The sequence below is a fragment of the Eublepharis macularius genome, chromosome 2 (genome assembly GCF_028583425.1).
Source record: "Eublepharis macularius isolate TG4126 chromosome 2, MPM_Emac_v1.0, whole genome shotgun sequence".
Lineage (NCBI taxonomy): Eukaryota > Metazoa > Chordata > Lepidosauria > Squamata > Eublepharidae > Eublepharis > Eublepharis macularius.
Window position 1 is genome coordinate 25405077 of NC_072791.1, and position 20325 is coordinate 25425401.

At 48.4% G+C, this 20325-nt stretch overlaps 1 protein-coding gene across 1 annotated transcript in view; it reads right to left on the reverse strand.

Moving 5' to 3' along the window:
• LOC129324895 (cholesterol 24-hydroxylase-like) overlaps positions 1 to 20325 on the reverse strand; it is a 105446-nt gene that overhangs the window by 41839 nt on the left and 43282 nt on the right. Inside the window, exons 5-6 of the mRNA XM_054972337.1 lie at positions 11660 to 11733; positions 10168 to 10254 (exon numbers count right to left, since the gene is read on the reverse strand). Coding sequence (XP_054828312.1) covers positions 10168 to 10254; positions 11660 to 11733 — 161 coding nt within the window. The remainder of the gene's footprint in view (positions 1 to 10167; positions 10255 to 11659; positions 11734 to 20325) is intronic.

Consider the following 20325-nt stretch of genomic DNA (forward strand, 5'->3'; position numbering starts at 1 on the left):
CTCCTGCCGGCACCACCATCTCAGCCAGCAATTCACCTCAAGTATGGTCCGCTCCCAGCGTGCTCCTCTTCCTGTGACTGGAAGGATAGAAGAGAATACCACCTGAGCCCCCAATGTCTTCAATTTCCTTCCAAGGGCTTCGTAATCCTCTTTCATTCTTGCAACAGTATTCAAAGCCGTGTCGTTCATTCCCACATGAACCAGAACAAACGGGTACTTATCAGCAGGCTTGATGAGTTTTGGCAGCCGGTCGGTAATATCCTGAATTCTGGCTCCCGGCAAGCAACACATCTCTCGGAATAGGGGATCTGGCCCAGAGACATGGCGTTCCATACCCCTGAGCAAGGAGTCCCCGACGACTACCACCTTCCATTTTTTTCCACTTCCATGAGGCCCCATGTCTTCTGCACTCCCTCTTCCAGATCTTTGCGGTTCTCCTTCCACTGTCACCTCTGTCTCCATCCCTAGCACTTGAAAGCGATTCTTGAACTCAAGTGGACCAGAGCATCTTCTTCGTTGATGCCTTTGGGTTTGTACTGTAGATCTGACAGGAGGCTCAGAAGGGAGATCGGCTCTTTCCCCTCCTCCTTGACTTTCCTCTTCTTGGCTGTGCGGAGCCCCCAGGCTGTTGTCAATAAAATTGTCTCCCTCCTAGATCTCCTGAAAGGTGGCGATCCTTTCCTCCAGGCTCTGAACCTTTTCTTCCAAAACTCTGACCAGCTTACACTTCTGGCAAGTGAACTCTGTCTTCTCCTCTGGGAGGAAAACAAACATGGCACACTCCATGCAGGTGACTGCGAAGGGGGCTTCAGTAGACATGATTGCCTTCCAAATGTACCTAGAGTACTAGCAGAACCAGTATATGAGCAGAGTTTCAGGTCCCCCAGGCAGATCCCCAGGCTAAGAGCCCCAGGGCAAGAGCACTTTAGCTTTCGCCCTTCAGCTCGCGCCTCTGGCGAGGAGGAGCCTTTTGTTTCAAAAGGTGCCTTCCTGCCTAGCCCAGCAGGGCCCCAGGACACTAGGGGGAGGGGCTTGTAACCACGAGCAACAGCAACCAGCTGCAAACAACAGCAATTCACTCAGCCCCCAACAGCCTCACACAGAACTTAACCAGAACCACTCTCTAGCAAGCTACCCAGAACCACTCACCCTCAGCTTCTCACACAGTAGCTAGGAAAGGCAAAAGGCAGAAAGACAACAAACCCTTACCTTCTAGCTTCAGCTCTCCACCATGTGCTCTTGCCTCAGCTCAGGTGCTTCATCTTATAGGACGTTTATGAAAGCCTATGAGGTAGTGTTGAAGGCTGTGAAGAAAGAGTTTTATACAGCCTCCATTGCATCAGCTAGCTCACGCCCAGCAAAATTGTTTAATGTGGTTTAGTCATTGATCTCCCTCTCAGAGGGAGGCTGCCAAATTCAGAATTGGCTGTGAGGCTTTTGGGAGCTTTTTTGCTGATAAAATTTTGTCTCTCCGCTGCAATTTACCAGCCACAATTGATACAGTGAAGGAACTTGAGACCCCTTGGTTGTCTTTGGAGCTAACATTTGATCAGTTCAGCCCACTCTCTGAGGAGTAGATTGACAGGACCCTGCAATCAGTCAGGCCCACCATGTGCCCCTTGGACCCATGCTCATCATGGCTGATAAAAGCCAGCACGGAGGGGCTATGGTCCTTGTTGGCGGCTATTGTTAACATATCCTTGAGCACCAGGGTTTTTCCCGGGCCATTAAAGGAAGCCATGGTGAGACCTCTCTTAAAGAAGCCATCACTGGACCCTACTGACCTGGTCGATTAATGCTCAGTCTCAAACCTCCCGTTTCTGGGAAAGGTGATTGAGCAGGCGATGGTGGAACAGTTACAGTGTTTCCTTTTTTTTTTTATAATAATTTTTATTTTTAACATCTAAAACAATAAACTACAAAAAACTACAATAGTACAAGGGGAGGGAAAGAAGGGGGGGAAAAGAGAGGGGGAAGGGGGGTGGAAAAAAGGGGAAGGCAACTTACAAACACTAAACACTACACTTCAATGCTTTCCCTTCATACTGCCATAATTAAAAATAAAGCTTAATAAAGCAATGATGGAATGGTTGATCTTACAAAATACAAATTACAATTCAAATTAAATCTTTCCCCCCGCCCCTGGGCCTCGGATGCAGTTCTCTCTGAGCAGCTACAGCCGCAGCGCTCGTTGCCTCCCCCCTCCCTTCAGGCTTCGAATCTTCTTCTCTTTGCTTGGTGTCTGGCCCAAATTCTTGATTTTTGTCCACAAAATCCCTTAGCTGATCTTCCGAATTAATCTTGTAAGCTTGATCTTTATAACTAAACCCGATTCCTTCCGGAAAAAGCCATTTGTACTTTATGCCACATTCCCTCAAAAGAGCTACCAGCTTTTTATATTTAAATCTCCTCTTCCGAACTAAAAATGGAACGTCCTTCAGTATCTTGACTTTATTTCCCAGAAAGTCCAAATCCGCATTATATGAGTTATATAGGATATTGTCCTGGACCCTCCTGGATGAAAACTCAATAACAATCTCGCGAGGCAGCTGCCGCTTCATTGCATATTTTGAAGATGCCCGACGGACTCCCAAAATGGCACTTTTTACTTCTTCTTTAGTTGCCCTCGCGGGTATCGCTAAAAGTTCCGAGACAAGATCCCTTAAATCCTTGTTTTCCTCCTCTTTAACATTCTGGAGACGCAAAATGGTCTGTGTTCGCTCCACTTGCAGCCCAATCAGCTGGTTTTCCACCAACTTTAGCTCCTTGTTTGTTGCTCTCATAAGTGACGCATTTTCCCGAGCAGACTTCTCTGCCCCCCCTCTACTTCCTTGATGCCACAGGAGGTGGTGGCAGCTACAAGCATTGCCAGCTTCAAGAGGGGACTGGACAAATATATGGAGCAGAGGTCCATCAGTGGCTATTAGCCACAGGAGATAGATGGTATTCTCTTTGTGGGGAGGTGGTGCTCTGTTGTCTTGGTGCTGGAAGGAAGGCAGTGGGAGGGCTTCTGGTGTCCTGGCCTCACTGACAGTCCTTTAGATGGCACTGGATTTCTAGCCACTGTGTGTGACAGAATGTTGGACTGGATGGGCCACTGGCCTGATCCAACATGGCTTTGCTTATGTTCTTATGTTCTTATGATGGCTTTCACATCGCTCTCAATTAAGCCCACCCTTTGATCTGTTTCATTCAGCTTGTCAACAAAGGGTTTTATGGCTTCGATAACCGATCTTTTCACCAATTCCTCGAGCGATTCGTCTCTTCCCTGCAGGGCAGCCGAAACTGACTTGCCCAGAGCAGGACTCTGCTTTTTTGCTGCCATTTTAGGGGGGGGACCGCCAATCTTCCGAGACTCTGCGAGGGGGGGGAAATCCGAATCTTCTAAACTTCAGATCCCACCACTCCTTCACATGCGCTTGTAATAACAGAAGGGATTCGCTTACTTACAGGCTTCTGCCTAGTCCTGTTCTTTGCTGTTTTCCATGCCCTGGCAGCACACGAGGTGCCACGCACGTCTGCCGGCCTCCATAGGGACAAACGGGCAATTTACCCCCTGCCTCGATCTGCCAGAGGGCTCTTCCCGTCGCGTCCCGGACCCAGACTCCCTCCCTGGGAGCCCTGGGGGCTAACCTTTGCAGATCAGCCGCCCGGTCAGGCTGCTCGGCCGCTTCTTCTCGGACCTGCCGAGAGGAGCGTCCGACATGGCCGCGGAAATGAAACCGAATCAGTTACAGTGTTTCCTGAAGGACGACTTGTCCCTAGACCCCTTCTAGTCCGGGTTCCATCCAGGGCATGGGACCGAGACGTTGCAGGTTGCCCTTACAGACAACCTTCGCAGACACCTGGATCAAGGCGGCTTGGCGCTGCTATTACTGGATCTGTCAGCAGCGTTCAATACAGTTGATTATGATCTTTTGACTCACTTCCTGACCAATGTGGGGATACGAGGAATTGCCTTACAGTGGCTTGCCTCTTTTCTCCACACTTGGGGACAGAGGGTGGCACTTGGGGAGAAATTGTCATCTTGCCACCCATTGGTGTGCAGGGTCCCACAGGGGGCAATACTTTCCCCATTATTATTCAATGTTTATATGCACCCCCTTGCCCAGCTGGTGCATATACCTGATGATGGACTGCTGGCCCGACTCATGCCCTGGAACATGCGTCTGCAGCTGTGACTAGTTGGTTGAGACAGAGTCTGCTGAAGCTGAATTCGACTAAGACGGAGGTCCTGTACTTGAGCTGGGGTGGGGGGACTAGGTTCAGAACTCCAGCTCCCAGCCCTCGATGGGGCACAGCTGAGGGTCAAGAGCCTGGGGGTGATCCTGGATGCCTTTAAAATGGAGGCACATGTCACAGCAGTTGTTAGGTCCTCTTTTTCCATCTGTGGCAGAGAAAGCAACTTGTCCCTTACCTGTCAACCTGTGACTTAACTACAGTGATCCAGGCAATGGTCATCTCGAAGTTAGACTACTGTAACTTGCTCTACAGGGGACTGCCCTTGAGCCTGACCCGGAGATTACATCTGGTGCAAAATACAGCAGCACATGTTATTACGAGAACACCAAGTAGAGCGCACATAACACCGATACTACGCGAGGTGCATTGGTTGCCAGTGGAGTACCAGATCAGATTCAAGGTTCTGGTATTGACCTATAAGGCCCTATGTGGACTGGGGCCAGCATATCTGTGGGACCTTCTCTCCCCATACATTCCCCGGAGGACTCTTCAATTGGGAGAAAAACAGCTATTAGTGGTCTCTGGTCCCCAAGAGGCCTGTCTAGCCACAACAAGATCCAGGGCTTTCTCTGTCCTGGCTCTTACCTGTCCCTTGAGACCAGGGCCTGGCAGGATTTATTGTCTTTCTGCGGGGCCTGCAAGACAGAGTTGTTCTGCCAGGCTCATGGCTAAGGTTGGGCCTCCGCTGGCCTGGGGGGGAAGAACACACCCCCAGGGCCGGATCGATGGGGGGGCAGGGGGTAGTCTGCCCCTGGTGCTGCCAAAGAGGTGGCGCCGGACACAGCTGCCAGCCCCAGGAGTGCCTGGGCGGCAGGACAGGGGGCAGGGTTGCCGTGCACCCCCTGTCTTGCGGGGCAGGCAAAAGGCAGCACGGGTGGCTGGGAGGCCGCCAATGCCATTCGCCTGCCCCACAGGTCAGGGGGCGCATGGCAAGCCTGCCGCCTCCTGTCCTGCGGGGCAGGCGAATGGCGCGGTTGGCCTCCCAGCCACTTGCGCTGCCACTGCTAGCTCCACAGTACACTGAGACAGCCAGCTTGCCACGGGGCGGCACATGCTGCCCTGTGTGATGATGTCACAGAAGTGATGTCACCATGAAGTGCCAGGAGCACATGCACGCTGCGCATGGGAGTGACCAGACTTCGGTTGCCCTGGGCACCAGCAACCGTAGATCCAGCCTTGAACACACACACCTGTGAAAAACTGTCCACCACAGTATGCATGCAAATAGGGGTGTGCAGTTCGGGAATCTGAATCCCGAAAAAATCCCGAATCATTCTGATTCGGGGTCATTCGGGGCGATTCGGGATAGCTTTTTCAATGGGAAAAAGCCTCCCCAAGCTTCTCTGAAGCCTGGGGGAGGCATTTTCCCACTGAATCAGGCCAAAATTGGTGGCAGCCTTCCTCTAACTCTCCTCTAACAACTTCCCAAGTTTCAGACCGATTGGACTTTGGGGGGTCATGTTATGGCCCCCCAAACCAGGTCCCCCTATCCTCGCCTATAAAAGGGCATAGCTTTAGGTTGCTGCTGCTAATCTTCTATTTTGTGTGTTGTCGAAGGCTTTCACGGCCGGAGAATGATGGCTGTTGTGGGTTTTCTGGGCTGTCCAAGACCACGGCAATACAGCCCAGAAAACCCACAACAGCCTTCTATTTTGTGCTTGCTGCTGCTGATCTCCATTATTTCCTATGGGGAAAAAATGAAGAGGCAGGCTTCCTTTGCCAGGGGAGGCATTTTGCATGCAAAATGCCCCCCAACCCTCAGGGGCCCTTCTCCCACCTTTCCTCCCACCCCCACCAAGGCTCAGCCTGCTCCCACTTGGGGGGCATTTCATGGCCTCCCTAAGTAGGTGCTCTTTTCTCTACTACTTACAGCTGGGGGAGGCTTGTTTTGCCAGGGGTGGCATTTTGCATGCAAAATGCACCCCAACCCTCAGGGGCCCTTCTCCCACCTTTCCTCCCACCCTCACCAAGGCTCAGCCAGCTTCCACTTGGGGGGGGCATTTCATGGCCTCCCCAAGTAGGTGCTCTAAGCCCCCAACGTCCACCCCCTACAGCCCCACACAAACCCAATTCCCCCCCAGTTGCCACACACAGACCCAAATCCCCACATTAGCCCCTCACAGACCTAAATCCACCCCCAGCAGCCCTACACCCATAACCCCAGGAACAGGCTGGCCAGCCCTCCCCCTTTGTTCCCTATGCTGGGAACTTCTAAACTCTCTTTCCCAGGGCAATTCCGCACAGCCCAGGGGTGCCACAATGGTGGTCAAACTTCTGAGTGCCAACTTGTCCCTGGGAAAGAGCACCTGACCTGACACACAGACAACCACCCCCTGACACCCCCACCACCTACAGAGATGGCTGCCCAGCCTCCCCATTGTTCCCTATGATGGGAACCAACTGCACAACAAAGAATAAAACACGAACAACACAAAATACAGTTTTTTAAAAATTATTTTCTCCCTTTCAAAGTACAAGTAGGCAAAGCATTATGACACATTACACCAGCAGTCCCCCACACAGAAAAATAACACAACTCTCACTTAACATCAGAGAATCACAAAACCACAATTCCTGTCAAAAGCACTTTATTTCTTTAACTGCTTTAGGTTACACAGTAGGAGGGCATAACAGGGCATGATAGCAGTGTACTATACAAAATAATACAACCCACTTCACCGTTTTTGACAGCAATTGTGTTTGGGTGATTCTCTGATGTGAAGTGAGTTGTTATTTTTGTGTAGTACACTGCTTTCATGCCCTGTTGTGCCTTCCTACTGTGTAACCTAAAGCAGTTAAAGAAATAAAGTGCTTTTGACAGCAATATTTGGGGTGATTCTTTAATGTGAAGTGAGTTGTGTTATTTTTATGTAAGATACTGCTGCCATGCCCTTTGGTGTGCCCCCCTGCTGTGTAACCTAAAGCTGTTCAAGAAATAAAGTGTTTTTGACAGGAATTGTTTTTGTGATTCTCTGATGTTAAGTGAGTTGTGTTATTTTTGTGAGGTGGAATGCTGGAATGCCCTTTGGTGTGCCCCCCCTGCTGTGTAACCTAAAGCTATTCTAGAAATAAAGTGTTTTTGACAGGAATTGTGGTTTTGTGATTCTCTGATGTTAAGTGAGTTGTGTTAATTTTTCTGTGTGGGGGACTGCTGGTGTAATGTGTCATAATGCTTTGCCTACTTGTACTTTGAAAGGGAGAAAATAGTTTTTTAAAAACTTTATTTTGTGTTGTTCGTGTTTTATTCTTTGTTGTGCAGTTGGTTCCCATCATAGGGAACAATGGGGGCTGGCTGGCCAGCCATCTCTGTAGGTGGTGGGGGAATTTGAGGGAGGGTGTCTGTGGTTCAGATGCTCTTTCCCAGGGACAAGCTGGCACTCAGAAGTGTGCCCACCATTGTGGCACCCCTGGGCTGTGCAGAATTGCCCTGGGAAAGAGAGTTTAGAAGTTCCCAGCATAGGGAACAAAGGGAGAGGGCTGGCCAGCCTGTTCCTGGGGTTATGGGTGTAGGGCTACTGGGGGTGGATTTGGGTCTGTGAGGAGCTAATGTGGGAATTTGGGTCTGTGTGGCAGCTGGGGGGGTATTGGGTATGTGTGGGGCTGTAGGGGTGGACTTTGGGGGCTGAGAGCACCTACTTTGGGAGGCCATGAAATGCCCCCCCCCCAAGTGGGAGCTGGCTACGCCTTGGTGGGGGTGGGTGGGAGGAAAGGTGGGAGAAGGGCCCCTGAGGGTTGGGGGGCATTTTGCATGCAAAATGCCACCCCTGGCAAAGGAAGCCTGCCTCTTCATTTTTTCCCCATAGGAAATAATGGAGATCAGCAGCAGCAAGCACAAAATAGAAGATTAGCAGCAGTAACCTAAAGCTATGCCCTTTTATAGGCGAGGATAGGGGGACCTGGTTTGGGGGGCCATAACATGGCCCCCCAAAGTCCAATCGGTCTGAAACTTGAGGGGGTTGTTAGAGGAGAGTTAGAGGAAGGCTGCCACCAATTTTGGCTTGATTCAGTGAGAAAATGCCTCCCCCAGGCTTCAGAGAAGCATGGGGAGGCTTTTTCCCATTGAAAAAGCTATCCCGAATCACCCCGAATCGTCCCGAATCGCCATTCCCAAATCGGCTTGCCGATTCGGGGACAGCGATTCCCGAATCGGCTTCTCGATTCAGGTATACCCGAATCGAGAAAGCCGAACCACTGTGCCTTTGCACACCCCTACATGCAAAATATTATGTCTTCTTGATGCTGCCACCACACAATCCAAAATGTCGCTGTTTAAATGGTGTTTTAATATTTATACAGATGTGATGTTTTAAATTGTTTTTAAATGTTGTTCGCTGCCCTGAGCCTGCTTGCGGGGAGGCCGGAATATAAATATGAAATAATAAATAATAAATAAAATAAAATTACATTGAATTATCGCTGACCATGTTTGCTGATCATGTTCCTGGCAAAAAGATCCCATTTAACACCGCTTATATGAAAAGAAATAGTCTCTGATTAAGGGGGAGGGTTGCATCATTTACTCTTACTTTCTTCCCATGTGCCTTATTCCCATGCACTGGCCTCAAAGGCAGTAGTCTATTACCTTCCAGAGCTCACTGCTTTCTATGGCTTCAGTTGTCCATCACTGCTGATGAGGCTGGCTGCCCAGAGTTCTGCAGACGCCTTCACCCTTAGCCCCACATCTGCAGTTGAAGCCCCAACCACTTCAGGTGAGGACTTTACATTATCCTCAGGTAAGGGTGGGAGGCGCCTGATCTGCCACCAGTGGCATCACATTACTTCCGGCCCAGCTGTTTACTTCTAGTTGGGGTGAATCATGCCACAGGGCCAACACCCAGCCCCTAAAGCCACACACCCCGCACCTGTGCATGTTGAGCACTAGCTATGAACTGAACTGCACATTAATAATAAATAACAACATTCTATTTGCATACCACCCTTCAGGACAACTTAACGCCTAACAGCAGTTTCCAAAGTATATTATCATTATCCTTACAACAATCACCCTAGGAGGTGCATGCAGCTGAGAGAGCTCCGAGAAGCTGTGACTGACCCAAGGCCACCCAGCTGGTTTCAAGCGGAGGAGTGGGGAATCAAACCTGGTTCTCCATATTAGAGTCCTGCTGCTCTTAACCACTACAGCAAACTGGCTCTCTATGAGGATTTGGACTCGGTATGAGGATTGCCATCAATATGCAATGAGATGTGAGTTTCATATGTGATGAGTTACGAGTTTCTCTGCTCCTGCTAACAGATGTAACTGTTAGAGAACAGGACAAGCACAATATGTCATGGTGAAAGTGTTTCTGTATAACACAACCAAGAATGTGGTGGGGTGGATATTTCCCCATAGGAATATTTCCCCATAGTAATGTCAATTACATCAAAATAAAAACCTCACTTTCTCTCTTTTATGTTTTCTCCTTCATTATCCACACATTAACCAAGTCTGGAAATAGGATATAGATCTCCTCTTGCCAGACCTCCTCATTATTGAAACCTATTCTCCAACTGTTTCAATATTGAGGATTAGAGAAAATCTTGCACCTAGTCCAGACATTTACTTTTACATACAATGAGGGAAACAAGGGAAGACAGTAAGTAGTATGGGAGAGAGTTAATATCACTCAATAAGAGAGATAATTCAATGTGATAAGTGTCGAAAAATCTAGTTCAATTAATGCAGAAGAAGCACTAAAAAGGTAGATAGGTTTCCATCTGCAATATAGCTGTAAAATGGTCTAAAGTGGGATGCATCTAGCAAACAAATGGTGTTAATCTTTGGAGGACTAGAATCCTAAATATAGTTTCCAGAAATCAAGGTGCCTTAGAAGGAATAAACACTTTTAGAAATAGACTTTAAGAGACTGAACCAACAGAATTTCTTGTAAAAACAGCCCAATTAAAATATCTATTTTGCCTCACATGCGGTTAAAAGCTGAATCCATAATTTTTCTCTGCTTGTGCCAATGGTTGGTATCGCAATCAGTTGCCAAACCATTCCCAAGAACTCTAAAAAGTAGAGAAAAAACAGCCTTATTCTAGCAACCATTCAACCCTTACATTGTCGATCTTATCTAGCTATTTTACTTACTTCATTTATAGTTTACCTTTCACATTAAAATTTAAATGTGGAGTACACAAGTAAAAATGATGAAATCAGAGCAGTATACATACAATAAGCAATACTATAAAACAGGAGTCCAAATCGTGGCCTACTCAGGACCGTGAAGAAACCATATGTTCTGCCTTTTCCTCTCTTACAATCTGATCTCTTTGCTATTTCCTGGTTTCCTCTAGCCGTAGGCTTGGATCTATTGAAGCAGTTTCACGGAGACATGGATTTCCACTAGGTTTGCTAGGTCCCTGTACCCTCCCAACAGGAGGGGGAGAGACTTAGCACTTACCTCGTGTCCATCACGTGCTCCATGTTCATGCACGCACTCTGGCACTTGTGTGATGATGTCACTTCCGCAAGTGACATCATCACCAGGCGTGGGAGCTGTGATGTCTTTGCACTGCACCTGTTCCTGTGGTGCCTGTGGGTGGCAGACGACCTCCAGAGGGCTTGCCATCTTCCGCTAATTGCTGGCAGATCAGCAGACAACAGGGCAAACCCTGGGACCCTAATTTCCATTGATGAAGCGTGACTTTCTCACCTCCTTTCTCCCTCTGCAGATGCCCTGAAATGTTGCTCCTTGGAAGTCCCCTAGGTTTGTCAGTCCTCTGGTGGGGTGGGGCAACCCCCGCTCCCTGTCTCTGTCCCCTGGTCCCTCTCACCTGGCTTGCTGGGGGGGGGGGAGATGTGGGGACACAGTGATGGGGAAGAAGCGTGTTCCCACATGCCCCAGTGTTGCGCCAGGAATGCCCCTCTGTGGAACTCCCCCACTGCAATCTACTGCCATCCCTCAGTTTTGCCCCCTAGGAACCTGGCAACCCTAGGGTTCCCTGCCTCTCAAGAGAAACATTTCAGGGGACATTTGGGGCTACAGCAAGAGGAGTGAAAGGAAGTCATGCTCCATGGGCAGAAATCTTTACATCTGTGGAAACATTTCAGCGGATCCAAGCCATAGCTTGCTGTTGTGATGTCTAAACTGAGAACGCAGTGGTTGGTGGAGACATAACCCTTCAATAGCAGTGTAGTATAGCTTAAACACAGTGCAGCCAAGCATGCTCCTTAGGTTTTACAAAGCACAGGCTGCAATCATATGCACGTGTCAGGTTCTGGCAGTTAGACCCAAATAGTACTTCACATCAAACACTCCAGGTGCTTTATTCTGGATCTAAGGTTCCGTGCACACAAAGGTAGCATGGGGCCAAACTAGCCTGGACACTAACTCTTCCCTAAAATTGACATTTAATTTTTTTTAAAAAAAATCTCACACATCATGTCTACCTTACCTTTAAATAAACCTACCTTATACCAAACATTTTAGCAAAAGCACCATACACAATTCGGTCCTTTGGATATTGGGGTGACATGAGGAACTCCTGAAATAAAATCCTCTGCTCAGTTTACATTCAAATATATTTAATGTTCGTTTGTTATTATTTATAGGCCTACTAACAAAGTACTCTGGATTGCTTTTGATATTAAAATAGAATAGCAAGATTCATTTATTTAATTTAGAAAATATACCTAATGCAGTGTCTGGCCTGTTTATGGACCATTTTGACCCAGTTACTTTAATGGGAGACCCCCGTGGCGCAGAGTGGTAAGTGGCAGTACTGCAGCCCAAGCTCTGCTCATGACCTGAGTTCGATCCTGACAGAAGCCGGGTTCAGGTAGCGGGCTCAAGGCTGACTCAGCCTTTCATCCTTCCAAGGTCAGTAAAATGAGTACCCAGTTTCCTGGGGGTAAAGTGTAGATGACTGGGGAAGGCAATGGCAAACCACCCCTGAACAAAAAGTCTGCCAAGAAAACATTGTGATGCGATGTCCCCCTATGGGTCAGTAATGACTTGGTGCTTGGGGACTACTTTTACCTACCTACTGTAATGGGATCTATCTATAAAGGACACCATTTGCACTCGGGATTCTTGTCCATCCATGCAGTTGAAATCATTTAAGGATCACATTAATGAGACCAATCAGTCACTAACTCAAGGTACCTTCTCTTAGCAACTTAAAGAGGAAGTTATTTACTCACTATTTTTTAAAAAAATCACTATAGAAAAAAAGGGGTGGCCAATTATTACCCTGTCTCAAATTTGCCCTTTTTGGGCAAAGTCATTGAGACGCCATTGGAGGGCCAACTCCGTGTCTTTTTGGATAACTCTGGTGCTCTGGACCCTTTTCAGTCCAATTTCAGGCCAGGCTATGGTACTGAGATCTTACTGGTGGCCAGGGCTTTTTTTCAGGGGGAACGCGGTGGAACAGAGTTCCGGAACCTCTTAAAAATGGTCACATGGCTGGTGGCCCCGCCCCCTGATCTCCAGCCAGAAGAGAGTTTAGATTGCCTTCCGCGCCACTGAGCAGCACGGAGGGCAATCTAAACTCCCCTCTGGCTGGAGATCAAGGGGTGGGGCCACCAGTCATATGACCATTTTCTCCGAGGGCAACCCGCTGAGTTCCACCACCTCTTTCCCCAGAAAAAAGCCCTGCTGATGGCCTTAGTCAATGATCTGCATCTGAATGCCCACAAATGCCAGGTCTCTGTTGCTCCTGCTAGATTTATCTGTAGTGGTTCATGCTACATACTACTACTACTTCTTTAACAACAACAATAAGAACAACAACAACAACAACAACAACAGTGTGCTTTATATCATCCTTATGGACAGATTAGTGCCACTCTCAGAGCAGTGAACAATCAGTGTTATGATTGCCCCCACAATACAGCTGGGGAGCTGAGGCTGAGAGGAGCAGCTTACCAAGGCTGCCTGCAGAGTTCATGGTAGTAGTGTGAGTCAAACCAGCAGTGTGGTGGCTCAAAGCCCAGCCATATATCCACTATGCTACAGCAGCATCTTACTGAGATGTTTAGAGGCAGAAATAGGTAACAGGGGATGTGCTTTGAACTAGTTTAAATGGTTCCTTATACATTATTCTCAAAGAGTTGCTATCAGAGATAAGATGTCTTCAGTGCAGGGTTTGTCCCATGGGGCTCCACAGGGAGATCTCTGTCTTTTGGTGCTACACCTCTGAAGATGCCAGCCACAGCTGCTGGTGAAACGTCAGGAACTACAATGCCAAGACCACGGCAATACAGCCCGGAAAACCCACAACAGCCATCGTTCTCCGGCCGTGAAAGCCTTCGACAATACATCGATACACTTGATTATATTTAGAAAGGACATAAGAGATTCTTTATTGTAGGAACTCCATATTCTGATAGGATCTATCCTCCTTTCCTATCTATCTATCTAGTCTAAGGATGGGCATGGATGCTAGAACAAGTCCTGCATCCATGGTTGCAAGATGGAGGGAAGGAGAAGGAGAGATGGTGGCTGTGACAAAGCCAGGAATAGAAAACTGAGAAGGAGGATGTCACGAGGAGGAAGTCCTGAGAATAGCAATCTACATATCAAAGGATAATCAGAGCTCTGACCAATCTATCTTTCTCTTTGGTTTGTTTGGTCAGTTTGGTGTAGTGGTTAAGAGCACGGACTCTAATCTGGAGAACCGGGTTTGATTCCCCACTCCCCCACTTAAAGCCAGCTGGGTGACCATGGGTCAGTCACAGCTTCTAGGAGCACTCTCAGTCCTATCCACCTCACAGGGTGTTTATCATGGGGATAATAATGACCTATTTTGTAAACTGTTTTGAGTGGGCATTAAAGTTGTCCTGAAGGGTGGTATATAAATTGAATGTTGTTGTTGTTATTATTGTCCCCTTCTGAAACCTGAGGAAAGGACAGCGCTGAGATTCTGTATAGACAAAACATCTTACACGAGGATGCCCGAGTGAAGATGGACGCAATGTTAGCCAGGAAGCGTAGGCAACAGAGCAGAAGGCTTTGTCACTTTCACCTCTATACAAAGATCCGGGAGATCGCTCCTAGGAGGGTGTATTTATTTCTTCTTTGCCTCCCCGATCCAGAGGTGAAATTAACATAGCATTCAGGGAAGAGAAGGGGGAAGGGGAAATTAATAAACTCTCTCAGGAGGGATCTCCCGGCTCTTTGTAGAGAGGTGAAAGTGATGAAGCCTTCTACTCTGTCAAAATATTAGAGTCCAGCAGCACCTTTAAGACTAACCAACTTTATTGTAGCATAAGCTTTCAAGAGCCACAGCTCTCTTTGTCAGATGCATTTGAGAGCTGTGGCTCTCAAAAGCTTATGCTACAATCAAGTTGGTTAGTCTTAAAGGGTGCTACTGGACTCTTTACTATTTTGCTACTACAGACTAACATGGCTAACTCCTCCGGTTCTACTCTGTTGCTTACCTTTCTCAGCAAACATTGCATCTCTCTTCACTCGAGCATCCTCATGTAAGATGTCTTGTCTATAGAGACTCTCAGTCTTTCTCTTCTAAGAGCCAAAACACACGTTAAGAAATACCTAGGTTCAGCACGTGTTCTCTTACCTCAAGGTTTGCCGGGATCTGTAGGCGTCCTGGAAGCTTAAAGATCTGTAGGGGTCCTGGAAGCTTAAAGTCCTGGAAGCTTAAAGGATCTGTAAGCGTCCTGGAAGCTTAAAGGCGTCCTGGAAGCTTAAAGCTTAAAATACAGGCGCCTGTATTTCCCTTCCCCTTTTTGCTGCTCTGTAAATGCTAAACTTTAAGCTTCCAGGACTCCTACAGATCCCGGCAAACCTTGAGGTAAGAGAACACGTGCTGAACCTAGGTATTTCTTAACGTGTGTTTTGGCTCTAACACAAACTCTATGTAAAGCTATGATGGACAGGAGGCTGTCCTGCCCCTGACAGTAAAAACACCAATCCCTTTTGGTCCTGATTGGTGTGTGAGTGGAGCAGCTAGCAGCCAATCAGGAGCCCTGGAAGGGCTGGAGGAGCCAGATGGGAGCAGGAAGTGAGAGAGAAAAAGTTGTTATACTGTCAGCTCAGCTCAACAAGGGTCTGAAACTTCAGAGAAAGAGAGACTGGAGAAATCTGTTTCAATATTTGCCTAGTGATAAAGCAGGCTACCTTGAGACAGGGTTCAGGGCTACCTCAGGAAATGAGTGGACAGTATTGTTTGCTATTATGGCAGAGTGGTTTGACTCTACCTCTGGGAGAGGACAGAGTTGTGAAGCCCATCTTTGATGATGAGCAGACCTTGTACCATTTGGTCTGACTCTTGGGAAAGCAAGGCAGTGTGGGTGGAGTTCTATGAGTAAGAGGAGTCAATCTGGTGGCTAGTGTCAGGATCTGACTATGTTTTATATGTTTTCAAACCAAAGAGACTCCATTTTAATCTTGGTCGTTTCCAGACGGCTTACCTGGCTCCGGAACGTCGCACCATGTTGCGGGGAAAACATGAAATATCGCGTTTTCTCACGTGAGTTTTGCGCAATGTCGTGCAAAACTCGTGTGAGAAAACGCGATATTTCACGTTTTCCCCGCAACATGGCGCGATGTTCTGGAGCCAGGTAAGCTGTCTGGAAACAGCCCTTGTCAGTATTTTCAGTGCTTCTGTTACAGATGGCAAGCAGTTCACTGGAACATCACAGAGAGAAGAAGAAAGTCTACAACTTTTCCAGCCTTGGGAAGCTTTCACTTTCTCACCCTCGGGCCGTTTGTTTTGAGAACTGTGGGGGAGGATGGGGCCTACAGGGGATTGCTATTCTGTACCTTTGCTTTTGCCTGTCATTTGTAACAATACTGCTGTATCAGCCAAGATCCTAGTATCTTGGATTGTGGACTATAATGGTTGTTTATATTCAGTAAATCTTTTGAAACCAATGGACTCATGTCTCATTGCAAGAGGTAGTCTGGATTACAACTTTTAGCAAGCCACAGTCTGACATTTTGTTACGAATCACATCTGTTCCAATGCCTAGGCCGGAGGAGATAGATACCAAGGCCGCATCCAACAGGGACCCTTTGTTTGATCCGTATGTCTCCAACACGGAAGGACTGGAACCCACTAATCAACCCGTTCAGGGGGAATGGAGTCAAGCCGTGCAACATTGTATACCCTTGCACTTGACAGAGCACAAACCCAGGATATCTGGAGGGAGTGGGGAGCTCGACCAAGGGCGATGGCGGAACCCCTGATATCGTTGCCTACACCGAGGCAGTGGGGTTCGAGGCTGAGAGAGACGAGGGAGAGGAGAGCGAGCACGGTGTTTACCAGATCGCAGGTGGATGGGAAAAGGGCTGTCGGCTCGTCAATGGAGAGATCCAGTAGCCAACCGTGGTATTACTGGAATAAAGAGTCCGACCAATTAGAATGGGACCTAAGAGGTTCTGAAAGTACCCAAGTTTGGGAAACTACCCATCGCAATCTGATGAGTTGGGACTACGCTGAAGTCGCCCCGTGGACGGGGAAGCAAGAATTGAGTGATCACAGTTGGCAACAGTTACAGAGCCGAACTTTAGCGGTGGATGCTGGAATCTTGGCAATAATGGGGCTAGCGAAAGGAATCCTGGCCGGCATATCGGAGGAAGGAGAAAGTACTGGGGCCACCGGAATGGGAGAGATTCAGCCTTGGCCCCGAGCAGCTGCCTCCTCTGCAGAATATATGGATACTACACAATTTCCAACTGAACTGCCCCAGGAATTACCAGAGGAGGATGTCGATACCTCGGCCCCAAGACATGTACAAAGATTGGAAGACAGAATCAGCAGCATGGAGGAGAGTTTAGCACACACAGTGCACTTGCTGTCAGTGTTGGTGGTAGGAGGCCCAGGAGAGGAGTCCCCGTGAGAAGTTGGGGAACGCCCTACAGTTTCTATCAGTCGAGGGGTAGCAGCCCTCCAGAGGGTTCTACCTGGATTACGTCCAGCACCAGGTCGGGTTCCCCCTCAGGAGGGGCAACTGCCACTCTTGCCGGTGGATGATCAGCAAGAACCAGTGCCACCACCTGACCAATCTCAAGACGAGGTGCCAGAGGGGCCCCCGGGAGACGACTGACAAGGTGCCCTGCCAGGGCCCCCGGGAGACGACGGAGGGGAAGGACTGCTGGAACAACCTCCTCTCCAGCCGCAGGAGCCACCAATCCTCCCAGGAGAACAACCTGTACAGCCACAAGAGCTTCCTCCGGGACTCCCACCGCCGCAAGAGCAGCCGCCTCTTCAGCCTCTTCCAAGGGGTCCAGCACCACAAGGTCCTCCACCTCTGAGACCGCAGGGTCCTCCGGCTCCAAGACCGCAAGGCCCACCACAGAGGCCACTGGGTCTTCCTCCTCCGAGACCGCGGGGGCCCCCGCAACCAAGACCCCAACAACCCCCAATGCAAACCATCCCGTGACGACCCGATGTATGGCCGGAACAGAGACCAGCGCCTTTACAGTATTACCTGCTACCATCACCGGTTGCCAGACCTCAAGAGCTACCGATGGGATGGGTGAAGCTGGAAGCTACGTTCGACGGGGATCCCGCGAAACTGGGATTTTTTTAGTACAAGCGCTTCAATTTTTTAATCGTTGGGGACATTTGTTCGAAGACGAGGCCAGTCAAATCAAACACCTGGAATCCCGGTTGCAAGGAAAAGCGGCAGAATGGTACATAACGTTGTATGAGTTGGGGGCCCCAGAATTAGATTCCTTACAAGGATTGGTAGCAGCCCTCCGAGCTCAATACGAGGACCCATTGGAAGAGGGTAGAGCCCGAATGGAATTACAAACCATTAGGCAAGGAAATATGTCGGCCAGAGACTATGTTACTAAATTCTGACAGCTGGCCGCCAAATGCCCAAGGTGTGAGGAATCTACAAAAATAATTTTGTTTAAACAAGGCATGAATCCCAAATTGCTGGATTGAGCTCTTATGCAGGATAATCCCCCCACACTTTTGGGCTGGATTCAATTAGTATGTGAAGTAGAAAACCGAATGCAGGAAGTACGGCTCATGGAGCAACAGCAAGCGTCAGGGCATCGACGGACTTCAATAATTGTGAGAGGGGGAAGGGGAGCAGGATACGCAGCCAGGGGAGCGAGAGAAGCTAGATGGCAACAAGGACTGTGCCTACATTGTGGCCAAAGCGGTCACTACGCAGCACAATGTCCACTCAGGCCTGTGCAACGAACTCCATTCCAACCACGGTGTCCAGCCTCTACCACCCTTCCCCCGCCATACCGCCCAACGCCAGCTCCACGAACTGCGAGAGGGCGAGGTTCTTCCCGAAGAAATCCTCCCGAGAAAGGATTAGAGCTTGAAGAAATCATGGAACTTGATTCAACCTCTCTAATCGGAGAAGAAGGTCCCAAAAGCCCCAGTTCGGGAAACAAAATGGATCTGTCATAAACGGACCCAAACGGCAGATCACAAAGCAGTCCGTTCCCATAGTGGAAAGATCTCGAGGGTCCATATTATTCATGCCTGTCACATTAGTCAATCCTGAAAGAAAGACTCATATTCGTGTGCAAGCTCTCATTGATTCTGGGTGCTCCAGAGACATTATTGCACCCGCTCGAGTAAATGGACTGGTACTCCCAATGAAAGAACTAGAGACTCCGGTTATTTTTGAACAAATGGATGGTACTAACATGAACCCAGTTACCACTGAAACAATACCTATGATCTCGGGAATGGGACAACATTGGGAGATGAGATCTTTTGTGATTAGCTCTACAGCTAAATACCCCTTGATTTTGGGGAGCAGGTGGTTGTGGGACCACAACCCAGACATCGATTGGCCAGCTGGAAGCGTTATTTTTAAACACGATAGCTGCAAAAATCATCATTGGAACCAAAATTGGGGTAACAATCCTACCCTCATGGAACAAGCACTTCTAACTCAGGAAGAAATCAATCAAATACCTAAAGAATATTGATCTTATCTGCAAGCCTTCACAGAAGAAGAGGCTAACACTTTACCTCCCCATAGGAGGACAGATTGTGCAGTAGAAATCATTCCCGAAGCCGCCTTGCCCAAAGGCAGATTATATCCAATGAGCCCTATAGAACAACAGGAGCTCCGCAAATTTATTGACACTAATCTAGAAAGAGGATTTATCCAGCCAGCAAATAGTCCTCATGCCGCTCCAGTACTGTTTGTTAAAAAAAAGGATGGAGGATGGGACTTCCGGTTTGGGGGACTTCCGGTTTGGGAGGACTTCCGGTTTGGGATTCATGGAGGTCTAACGCAGCTCCACTTGCGGAGCTGACCGGACTGCCGTTTTAACCGGCCGGTGGGGTGAAAATAGCCCGCGGCCGACTGCTCTCAGGCGGAGAGCAGGCAAAGAACGCTCAAGACCCCAGGGTGAGTTAGATCTCGGACGAGGGGGGGCTCTACACAACGGGTTCCCTCCCGATCCTTGAGGTCCCACCTTGCGACGGGTCGGCTACAATCTCTGCGGCAGTTTGGGGGCCAATTCGGCTGGCATAAGACCTACATACCCAAGCTTCGATTGGGGGAAGAAGCTGAGAGGAGAACTTAAAATCGAAACAGCGATTACAACCCGAGAAAAGTGAAGAGAAGGTAAAGATCATTATCTTCTGATACGGGACAGATTGATAAAAACAGAGAGGAAAAAAAGTAGATTTTTAAACTGCAACAGACTAGCGAAAAGGAGGGGAAGACTCGGCAGGAGTTGTATTTGAAAAGAGACTAAGTTTAAAGAAGTTATTAAAGAAATCGGACTATTGTTTTGAATACCTGTGGCTTTGGAGCTGTGAGAAAAAGACACCATCGCGAGATCTGCTGTGGGAAGACGGGAGACAGGAAGTGCGTAATAACAATAGAGCGGCTGGAGAGAAGCGGCCCTTGCTGGAGGGCAGGAAGAAGGGAATCGCCATTTTTGAAAGGGGAAGGGTCGCGGCTTCAGCGGAAAAGGAAGTAGGCCATCTTGGATTACAAAATTATAGAGAAACCATAGAGAAAAGACGCCCGACATTTTGGACTCTTTAAAATTTAATTTTTGCAAGAAGACCGGGACATTTAAAATAAAAAAACGTTAAATTTTACGCCACGGAGTTAAGGAAGAGAGCGGATTCGTGGGAGCAAGCTAAAGCAAGCCCCACGATGTTAAAAAAAGA